Source organism: Nicotiana attenuata, chromosome 7 (assembly GCF_001879085.1).
Source record: "Nicotiana attenuata strain UT chromosome 7, NIATTr2, whole genome shotgun sequence".
Taxonomy (NCBI): domain Eukaryota; kingdom Viridiplantae; phylum Streptophyta; class Magnoliopsida; order Solanales; family Solanaceae; genus Nicotiana; species Nicotiana attenuata.
Window position 1 is genome coordinate 24,125,806 of NC_031995.1, and position 11,487 is coordinate 24,137,292.

Sequence of the window (11,487 nt, forward strand, 5' to 3'; positions counted from 1 at the left end):
GGCGAAGCTATGTATGGCCAAGGGTGGTTAACTGAACACTCTTCGCCCAAAAATTATATTGTGCATAGGAAAGATATTAGTACTTGTTATTGATTAAAAAATAGACTTTTGAATACTCTTACGTGGCCCACTAGCAAAGGGTGTTTGAACACCCTTATTGAATTATCTAACTTCGCTACTGATCCTATGTAATTAGTCGAGATGTGTGCAAGTTAGCTCGAATACTACGATTATAAATAAAAGAAAGTATGGGAAAAAAGGTAACAAAGAGAAGGTCGAAAATCCCAGGAATCCTAGTGGGCAAGAATTTCATTTCATTTGATATAATTCCATATTGTTAGGCTTAGAAAAGTTGGGTAACAGATGTATCCAAGAAATTTTCATGACCAATCTCTATCTCTCTTTATCACAACAACACTTACATTGTATAAAGCAACAGACTATTTGGGACCAACTAGAGAAAGAAATGATGATATTCAGAATTACAGGAAGAATAAGGTGGAGGAGCTGGAATAAGCAGCAAAAAGAAGATGAAACAAGTGGTTAAGGAGTTATTACAGAGTACATTTAGTAGTTGCATTCATTCACATATCACACTCACATGTACTACTGCTACTGCTTCCATTCTTTCACTGCTGTAAAGTTCTACTAGTTGACTCTCCTTTCAATTGTGACCTTTGGCTCTCCATCTCTTCTTCTTTCCTTATCAATCAATCAAACTTCTTTTTTTCTCTGTCAATTTTCTTTTTTCTATCCTTTTATTTAATTTTCTCACTTTGCTCAAGTATTTATTATAGCTAAACCCCATTTTTGCATGTCTTGCCTAGCACTATTTCTTGTGACCTGCAATCTCAAGAATTTCATGTTTTCATTTTTCTTCTCGAGTTTGGGGCTCTAATATAATTTCCTTATTATGGGACCTGCAATCTCGAACTTATTTAATAGTATCTGTTTCTTGGTCTGCCATTAGCTCTGCTACAACTTTTTGAGCATTGCCATACTAAGAAGTTCCATAATTCAATCCATAAAAATGACATGACTTCAGCAAACTAAAAAGCATGTCATTTATATGCCTTTTATTCTTGGAAATGGCAAACCATAGGAACTCTGTTATTCAACAGCATTTGTTTTTGGTGTTGTTGATTCATTTCATTGCTAGCTTTGGTCAATCTTTAAATGAAGAGGGGCTTATTCTTTTGGAATTCAGAAAATCCCTTAATGACCCTTATAATAATCTTGAGAGTTGGAATTCTTCAGATTTGAGTCCATGCAATTGGAATGGTGTTGAGTGTAGCAAAAATGGTCAGGTGATTTCTCTCAGTCTCGATCGCCTCAACTTAACTGGTAGTTTATCTTCTAGCATTTGTAAGCTTCCTTACTTGACTAAATTGAATGTGTCAACAAATTTCATTTCTGGCCACATTCCTGATGATTTTGCACTGTGTCAAAGTTTGGAAAAATTGAACCTTTGCACCAACAGGTTCAATGTGGAGTTTCCTGTCCAACTATGCAATATTAGCTCCCTTACACAACTTTACTTATGTGAGAATTACATTTATGGTGAAATCCCTGAGGACATTGGAAACTTGTCACAACTCGAGGAGCTTGTTATTTACAGTAACAATCTCACTGGACAAATCCCTGATTCTATAGGTAAATTGAAAAGGCTTAGAATTATCAGAGCCGGTCGCAATTATTTGTCTGGCCCTATTCCTGCAGAAATTAGTGAATGTGAAAGTTTACAAATTCTTGGGGTAGCAGAGAATAGGCTAGAAGGGTCTTTCCCAATAGAGCTTCAAAAGTTAAAGAGTCTCACCAACTTAATTCTTTGGGCTAACTTTTTCTTTGGTGCAATTCCTCCTGAGATTGGAAACTTCAGTAATTTAGAATTACTTGCTTTGCATGAGAATTCCTTCACTGGACCACTTCCTAAAGAGATTGGAAAGTTAACTAATCTGAGAAGGCTTTACATTTACACCAATCAGTTAAATGGAACAATTCCATGGGAATTGGGAAACTGTTTGAGTGCAGCTGAGATTGATTTATCCGAAAATCAGTTGAGTGGATACATTCCCAAAAGCTTGGGCCTACTTTCAAACCTGAGGTTGCTTCACCTTTTCGAAAACAGACTACATGGGAAGATTCCAAAGGAACTTGGAAAGTTGAAGTTGCTGAAGAATTTGGACTTGTCTATAAACAATTTGACAGGTAGAATTCCATATGAGTTTCAGTATCTTGAATTCTTGGAAAATCTACAACTTTTTGACAATCAACTCGAAGGTCATATTCCTCGATTCATTGGCCTCAAAAGCAACCTCTCTGTCATGGATTTGTCCAAGAATAATCTTGAAGGAAGCATACCTTCAAACCTTTGTCAGTTTCAGAAACTAACATTTCTGAGCCTCGGGTCTAACAAGTTGTCAGGCAATATACCTTATGGCCTAAAAACTTGCAAGTCCATAGAACAGCTAATGCTAGGAGATAACCTGCTCACTGGTAGCTTCTCTGTTGATATCTGCAAGCTTCAGAACCTTTCTGCTCTTGAGCTTTTTCATAACAGATTTTCTGGAATGCTACCACCTGAGGTAGGCAACCTTAGAAAGTTAGAGAGGTTGCTCTTGTCACGTAATTACTTTTTCGGGCAAATTCCTCCTGATATTGGAAAACTTGTGAAGCTTGTTGCTTTTAATATCTCCTCCAATCAGTTCTCTGGTGAGATTCCACATGAGCTAGGGAATTGTATAAAGCTCCAGCGGCTTGATCTTAGCAACAACTTGTTCGCTGGAACTCTCCCGGGTGAACTTGGCAATCTAGTGAACCTGGAACTGCTTAAGCTATCTGATAATGAGTTTAGTGGACAGATACCAAGTGGCTTAGGTGGTCTAGTACGACTTACTGAGTTGGAGATGGGAGGAAACTTTTTCTCTGGTAGTATTCCCGTTGAACTTGGCCAACTTGGGACTCTGCAGATTTCTCTCAATCTCAGTCACAACGCTCTCAATGGATCAATTCCTAGCAACCTTGGGAACTTGCAAATGCTTGAAACATTGTACTTAAATGACAACCAGCTTATTGGTGAGATTCCAACTTCAATTGGGCAGTTGATGAGCCTGATAGTATGCAACCTTTCTAACAATAATCTTGTCGGATCAGTACCAAATACACCTGCCTTTAGAAGGATGGACTCCAGCAACTTTGCTGGAAATGTTGGGCTGTGCACATTGGATTCTAGCCATTGTGATCCTTCTCCAGCCCCTTTGAGTGCACCGAATTCAACCTGGTTGAATCATCGTTCTTCTAGAGAAAAAATAGTTACTGTTGTTTGTGCAACTGTTGGGACGATCTCTTTGATATTCATTGCACTTATACTTAGGGTCATTAGAGGCCGCCACAGGACAACTTTTGTTTCACTGGACAATCAAGTAAAGCCTGATTCCTTGAATGATCATTACTTTCCACGAAAAGGGTTCACATATCAGGACCTTGTTGAAGCGACTGGGAATTTCTCAGACAGTGCAATCATAGGAAAGGGAGCTTGTGGCACTGTCTACAAAGCTACTATGGCTGATGGTGAATTTGTTGCAGTTAAAAAGTTGAAGTCCCGAGGAGAAGGGGAAAGCGTTGATAGCAGCTTCCACGCTGAATTATCTACTCTTGGAAAAATAAATCACAGAAATATTGTAAAGCTATTTGGTTTCTGCTACCACCAAGATTGCAATCTTCTCTTATATGAGTACATGGTAAACGGAAGCCTTGGCGAAGTACTTCACGGGAATAAGACTACTAGCTTGCTAAATTGGAATACCAGGTACAAAATTGCACTAGGAGCTGCTGAGGGTTTAAGCTATCTGCACCATGACTGTAAGCCACATATCATTCACAGGGATATAAAGTCGAACAATATTTTGTTGGATGAACTGCTGGAGGCACATGTTGGAGACTTTGGCTTGGCAAAGCTAATTGACTTTCCTTACTCAAAATCCATGTCTGCGGTTGCTGGTTCATACGGCTATATTGCCCCCGGTAAGACTGGTTTTTAGTCACTTAATGATACTCTTTATTCAGCAGTCCATAGGTAGAGAAGTTGACTAGTTTCTTGATTATTTTTTTTCAGAATATGCATACACAATGAAAGTGACAGAGAAATGTGACATCTATAGTTTTGGGGTTGTTTTGCTGGAATTGGTTACTGGTAGGTCTCCAGTTCAACCCCTTGATCAAGGAGGTGATTTGGTGACTTGGGTGAGGAGATCAATTCAAGAAGGAGTGGCAATATCTGAGATTTATGACAAAAGACTGGATCTTAGTGTGGAAAGAACAAGTGAGGAGATGTCGTTAGTTCTCAGGATTGCTCTTTTCTGTACCAATACATCCCCTGCCAATAGGCCTACAATGCGAGAAGTGATCTCGATGTTGATTGATGCCAGGGAATCTGTTAGCACTTCACCACCATCTCCAACATCAGAAACTCCTCTGAGTGAGACTGATGCAAAAAAAGGTGCATAAATACAATTTCCTCTATCTCCTTTCCATTACATAATTCTAAATTTAGTTAACCATCAAAAGGAATTATTCAATATTCAGTGGATGCTCACAAAGGAAAATAGCCAAATCACATACATATATACTTACTAACAGGAACCAGTTTGCATATTCAGTGGCATTTGTGTATTCATGTTTTTCATGTCTGATAATTTAGATTCAAATAGTCATCCTCAGAGAACTAAAATGCAAGCACATTATTTTATTTGCAGGTTCTGTGGAACCATAGACCAATATAGAAAATGAGCTTGCAGAAGTTGTGCCTGTCTCAAGCTGCCAAATTCTCCCTCATTGATTTTAAGCAGAATAGAGTAATAGAGTTAGAAGCATCTCATTATTCATGTACACAACTACACTGGTATCATACTCCCCACCTAATAATTCTTGAAATTTCTTATCTATTTCTCTGATGTCCACATCTGTTATCCGTCTGCACATTAACTGCCTAATTGTAATCACTCCTTAAGTTACTAATCAGTTGGTTACTTCTGAAAGCTCCTATTGCCAGATTCGGCATTCTTGGTTATGTTATTTCTGCTTGAATTAATAGATAGTATAAGTTTGACCATATCTGACGTAACATTTATGACAAAAGTTCCTTTCAAGTAAAGTATCATTGAGACTACTCTTGCAACTTGTAACTGGAAGAGAGATCTGCCCAGGAAAAAAGTACAGTTTGACCTATGCTACCTTACCTTCATTGGTACTTTTCATTCTTGTCTCACTTTGCATCGATGTGAATGTTATGTTACTAAGGCAAGTTAATAATCATCCAATGTTTGAAGGTTTGAGGTAGACTAACCGTATGAAATAACCTTGATTGCTATTTATACAGTTACTAAATTGGTGTCTCCAGTCTGCATCAATTTCATCTACATGCTAAATTAACAACACATCCCCAATCATCTGAACATCTTACCTGAGCTATTAGTTCCATAGGGAGGCAATATATAAAAAAATGAACGACAGGTCTCTCTACAGTTCACTATGCAGTCAATTCTAACACTCACCAGTAGTCCTTACATGAGCAATTCCCCTCTTAAAAATGATGGAATCGGTAGCGATCCCTCAATAGTATTTCTCGATCATAAAGCTTGGAGAGAATCTTGGCAACAGCGTGGTAGTCCCCACAAACACGTAGATTCTTCACGATACGAATTGGTTGAGATGGAGTCGCACCGATAAGTCCAAATGCCATAGCTAGCCTCTCACTGTGAAGATTTAGGGCTTGCTCCTGCATATCTTCTTCTTCTTGAATAAGTTGCATTACTTGGGACTAGTTGTAAACGTAACCTACAGACTTCAGTCTAGCTGCAATCTCATCCAAATTTGCATAGATTTTTTTGCAACAGAGGGTGAGCATTATCTCCCACTAGAAACTCATGAACAATACCATTGACCTCAATTGAGCTACAACCTGGTTCTTCTTCAATCCACATTCCCTCATAACCGTCCTTAACATAGAAACCTTGTGCCATTTCCCTGAATTCACATAAATATTGGATAGTAGTACGTAGGCACCATGATTTTCTGTGTTCCAACTCAACTAATTGATTACAAGCATGTTCAACTAGTTCAAGATTCCCGTGTAATCTACATGCCCCAAACAGAGCACCCCAGACTGATGGACCAGGGGTTACTGGCATATTATTTATCATCTCCACAGCTTCTTCCAATTCACCAGCACGGCCAAGTATATCAACTAAGCAAGTGTAATTCTTTACCCAAGGTACAATCCCGTAAATGGTTTCCATTTGGTTAAAAATTGCCCGCCCCTCCTCCACCAACCCTGACTGGCTGCAAGCACATGATACATTTGTGAGTGTTACAGAATTAGGCTTGACATTATGTTCTTGCATTTTCAAGAACAAACTTATTGCTTCCTTGCCACGCCCATGCATTGCCAAGCCAGCAATCGTAGCACTCCATACCTATGTTACGCGGACTCTCCAAAATACTGCCGTACCCGTGTCGGATCCTCCAAAAATACACTACTTTTGGAGGATCTGATATACACCCGAGGATATTTTCGGAGAGTCCGAGCAACATAACTCCATACAAAGATATCTCTTTTGTTGACTGAATGGAATATCTCAAGTACTTTCTCTACATCCCCACACTTGGAATACATGTCGATCAATGCAGTAATAAGGTGATTATTTTTTATCTCTGGCTTCTTTATATACACATAAATCCACCTACCTAAATCAACTGCACCCAACTGAGACAGAGTACAAACAAGTGTTACCTCATCAGGTTTTGCCTTCTCGATGAGCTGCAACTCGTTGAAAACAGCCAAAGCCTCCTCTCGTTTACCACTCTACTCATAAGCTGAGATTAGAGCATTCCAAGCAGCAATATCTGGGCTAGGCATGGTATTCAATACCCTTCTCGCTGCATCAAAATGTCCCGCCCTAGCATATCCAACAAGCATGGTTGTCCAATCTGCAACCTCAATGCTCCCACACTGCATATACATATCAAGAATCACATTATTTAAAATTAAGCTCTCCCTAATTCCATTCCTCTCGATAAATGCGTGCACCCATCTACCAAACTCCAAATCCAACTTATTACCACAAGCAGACAAAAGTGCCATCATTGTCATATCGTTAGGTTTCACATTCTCCTCGTCAATCCTATGAACGACTTCAACGCCTCATCTTCATAACCCCCTTCAGCAAAACCCAATATCATTGTATTCCAAGAAACAACATCCCCTGTCTGCATATTCTCAAAAACTATGTATGCTGCATCTAAACATCACAATCAGAAAAAAAATGAATCAATGAATTAAGAGCAAAGATATCAAGACCAAATATCCCCTTAACTACCATTCCATGAAGCCCTTTCCCGAATCGAAAAGCTTTCATCTTGGCAGATGCTTTGATCACAAATGGGCAAGTAAATTTACTGGGAAGCTCACGACCCTCACAAAGCATATTAACAAATATCAAGAGACATTGAATGGGGTCCTGGCTAGAAGAATAGGCACGAATAAGCACATTCCGAGAGAAGAGATTTGGTTGAGAAATTTGACCAAACACTTTCTGGGCATAATCGAGACATGAGAAATGCTATAAAGCAGAGACTTCGATGAGTTTGCTAGCTGAGTATGGGTCGAAGAAGAGCCCAGTAGGGAGCAAGCAGACATGGATTTGTTTGAGCTGCTTGATGCTGTTACATTTATCGATGAGTAAGACCAGTAGGTTATTGCGAAGTAACGGTCGTCGGTGACAGTTATAGAACTGGGCTCGTTTTTTGGAAAGTGTTGGTGACGTGGAACGGGAGGGACTTGGGTGTACGGAGTCGTCATAACTTCTTCGTCATTTCTTTTGGCTCCTAAAATGTAAAATTTTACGTATCTATTTGTTCCTCGTTAATATGGAAAAAATAAGGTATTTTGGTTTTGTTGTACGGAGTCGCCATAACTTCTTCGTCACTTCTTTTGGCTCCTAAAATGGAAAAGTTTAGGTATCTATTTGTTCCTCGTTAATATGGAAATTAGGTATTTTTGTTTTGTTGAGTTGAAGTGTTGAACCATTTCCTCTTTTCTTATGACCACTCTTTTTTCTTCACATATAAGTGATAAACTTTATAACAAATTATTAACTAGAAAAAAAAACATGGAGTATAATTTAAAGGTAATTAAGCAAATTTGAATGTCAATAACTGAGGTTATTGGTAATTGTAGCATAATATTCTATTAAGAATTGTGTGGACCTTATGTTTGCGCTGTGTTGACTTAAAGAGTAAACACTACATACTTTAGCAGACTAATAGCAGTCGCCTCCTTTTTCCTTCTTTGAACAAGAAACCCTTTCCTGTAATTGTATATACTCCTAAGAAATAACAATATTGTTTCCACATGGGAAAACCATTGTTTTAGTGCTATAAAGCCTTGCTGCTCAATTAATATTTCAACGATAAGAGAATCAATAACAGAATATAAGCAAAGCAAGACGATAACTGATGGTACATTCAACCTTTTCTCTACAGCTTTAAAGGCTTTTACAATCATGTACACTTGCATACAGTCTAGCTTACTGGACTCTTTCCATTTCAGTCATAGATTGCTCAATTGTGTTTTATTTCTCTTTTTGCTCTTTGGTTCTGTGACTAATCACTGAGTCTTTTTGTAATTTCAGCAATATATTTTCCCTGATGAAAGGCCTGTTGGTATTCCAGTCCAGTCGGCTGACGAGATCCATCTGCAGCATACGTTCCAGCTCCATAGCATGATCCACCTTTTACCTCATCCATCTCAAACATTGCTTTACCAAAAGTATATCCAAGAGGAACAAATATCATGCCGTGATGTGCCAACTGAGTAATGGCTGTTAGTCTGCAAGCAACAAGCGCTCGTGTCAATGAAAGAGCTGTCGGATATATAATCAGTCACGAAAAAGAGAAGAAAGGAGTATCCAAAGCAAACATCACAACACATTAGTTATATTCTCCAAATGATTTAACAACCCATCATGTATCTGCTATATATCCCCTAGCTACGTATATTGCTGCAGATATCAGCAGCCTATTCGAGTTTATCAACCCAAACTCTAAATTGAAACCTCTGGTTTTATCTTGAGAGAAGAACATTGCATGTCTCTTTCTGGGAGCACTTGATCACTCTACAAATAACAAGATCCCAAAACCAACTTTCAATTTTGGTTGAAGTCTGTTTTCTCTTCTGGAAATCTCAAGAGGTTGATTTCTTATATCCGTTAAAAGATGTTCCGTCATAATTATCCTTCTCGCTAGGGGCCTTAACTTAGTTCTTATGCAATATCCTCATCAAATTGAATAAGGCTGTGATGATCTTTTGCCCTTCCAAATGAAAGAAAAGGACAAAAATGGTAGCTAAAGCAAATTGGCCTTACAGAATAGAAGCAAAGGTGAGCATAGAGCTACTAGCATTTAGATTCAGATTTAAGACTCTGGAAATTGGAAATTATGCAGAAAGAACTCACAGCAGAGCTATGAACTTTTCTCACTACGGTTAGTGAACACAATTCTAGGATTCAATGCCCTTACATGTGACATGCGGAAATGAAGAGGAGAATATCCATATTTTGCAATATCGGGGCCACGGTAAACCACCGACCAATTATACCGCTACTGACAGAACGGAAGATTCTAGATTTTCCACTAATTCATCTAGCAATGTTGTAAGCTTTCACAAATATACCGAGTTGAAGCACGAAGGGAAATTCAAAATTTGTCCGTCCCTCGTACTCTACACCGTCTAAATCTAGCAGGATAGTAGTCCTTAAACTCAATAGTGGAATTTCCCTGACGGTGTTCAAACTTGAAAGAAGTAAAAAAAAAATCTCTAAAACCTAATATTTTACCTATATACGTAGTGTAATTTTCCGACGAAGGGTGATCAATTGACCACCCTTACCAGAGTGTAACCTGTCAATAGTATGCAATTCAAGAATCTATACAGATGTCAGTGAATCTAGAGCACAGATTAAAAGGCAGAGACTAGATGATGAAGTACTCACGCACTAAGCTCTTGACCACCTCCATGGAAACCAGTACTCCAAAAGATTCCAGCTGGTTTACCAGCTAATGCTTGAGCGGCCCATATCTCACTGGAAGCATCAAAAAATGCTTTGAATTGAGCTGCCATCACACCGAAACGAGAAGGGAAACCAAAAATGAAACCATCAGCGTCCAAGAGCTGTTCAGGCCTGATCTCAGGCACATCATCAGGTTTTTTAGGAGCCTTCATCTTCTCCAATATCCGCTCAGGAAGTGTCTCGGGAACCTACATGCATCTACCAATCAAATTCATGGAACTAGTAATAAATAGAATTTAAAATTTTATGCACTTAATTATAATCCAATCGCTGCGTTGGAGGCAAAAAATTCTAACAAGGAGATCAGGAAAAAAATGCAAGAATAGCACACGGGAATTCAAACAAGCAACCTAATGCAATTTTTGAATCAGCTTTGTCACTACAATAAAAGATTCTCTAATATGAAGGGGTTCAAAAAAATGTATATACTCACAAAAGAAAATCTTTATTTTTTATCCTACTTGCACACTATAAATTTTTGATTAAGGGGGATTCAATTGAACGACCTTCACTACACGAGGCTAATGACTGAGCAATTACACATAATTGACTATAATAGACATCGATTAATAACCTTGAAAAAATAAGGTAAATATCCTGCTATAAAGCATAAACGTTACTGATAATTAAAAAAATTACAATGGATATAACTTATGAAATGTCACGGTTAATGTATATAACTTAAATCTCACTATTAAACTGAAACTACTTAGCTAGTGTTTAGACATGGATTTGGTTGGAACTTGAAAAAATAATTTTTGAAGTTGTGTTAGAAAAATAATTTTGAAAAGTTGAAATTGAAATTTCACCCAAGAACAGCTCTAAACCAATTTTTGGGAACATGAAAACTTTTTTTAAATTTTTTTCAAAAGCTGACCTTATTCCATAAACAAATACTTTAAATCTTTAATTGGAGTAAACAAAATTTAGGGCCAAACGGGAGCTTAAGCTAAAGAAGAAACTTGAAGAATATGTTCCCAAGGCTGAGCTGTAGAGTTAACCTGCCAAAGAGTTGCTTCGACACCCTGAACAGAATTGACTCCGCGTTGTATTTCTCGCGCCATAGTCTCCACATGGCCATAAAGAGAGTAATACCTGAATCAAATATCATCCAACTTAACAAACAATAAACATAGAGAAGGCAGACGCTACTGCAAATGTGTGTGTGTGTGTGTGTTTGTGTTTCACTTACACAACGTAGACCTTAGTTGTAGCCATAATTTGATCAGATGATAGTTACAGAGCTGGAAATTAAACCCTCAATTGAAAAAGAAGTTAACTACAGTTCTTCCCCAAAACCAAATTAAGTGGACAAGTAGGTGGATTCAAAGAATATGGATAACCCACACTGATTTTATTT

At 38.1% G+C, this 11,487-nt stretch overlaps 2 protein-coding genes and 2 pseudogenes across 3 annotated transcripts; 1 reads left to right on the forward strand and 3 right to left on the reverse strand.

Annotated features, from left to right (window-relative positions):
* LOC109228812 (leucine-rich repeat receptor-like serine/threonine-protein kinase At1g17230) lies at positions 249-5,036 on the forward strand. Of its 2 annotated transcripts, XM_019394020.1 has the most exons (4): positions 249-3,808; positions 3,884-4,023; positions 4,115-4,497; positions 4,753-5,036. In XM_019394020.1, exons 1-4 carry the CDS (start codon positions 1,059-1,061, stop codon positions 4,786-4,788), a joined length of 3,309 nt encoding a protein of 1,102 aa, XP_019249565.1. In that variant the 5' UTR covers positions 249-1,058; the 3' UTR covers positions 4,789-5,036. The 2 variants fall into 2 exon arrangements, with proteins under 2 accessions (XP_019249565.1, XP_019249564.1); XM_019394019.1 differs by having other exon boundaries at positions 249-4,023; positions 4,115-4,498; positions 4,755-5,036.
* LOC109228813 lies at positions 5,549-6,473 on the reverse strand (annotated as a pseudogene).
* LOC109229903 lies at positions 6,459-8,563 on the reverse strand (annotated as a pseudogene).
* Positions 8,475-11,487, reverse strand: LOC109228814 (probable NAD(P)H dehydrogenase (quinone) FQR1-like 3). The gene is made up of 4 exons (XM_019394021.1): positions 11,320-11,487; positions 11,129-11,222; positions 10,050-10,315; positions 8,475-8,887 (listed from the first exon to the last, which is right to left on the reverse strand). Exons 1-4 carry the CDS (start codon positions 11,343-11,345, stop codon positions 8,662-8,664), a joined length of 612 nt encoding a protein of 203 aa, XP_019249566.1. The 5' UTR covers positions 11,346-11,487; the 3' UTR covers positions 8,475-8,661.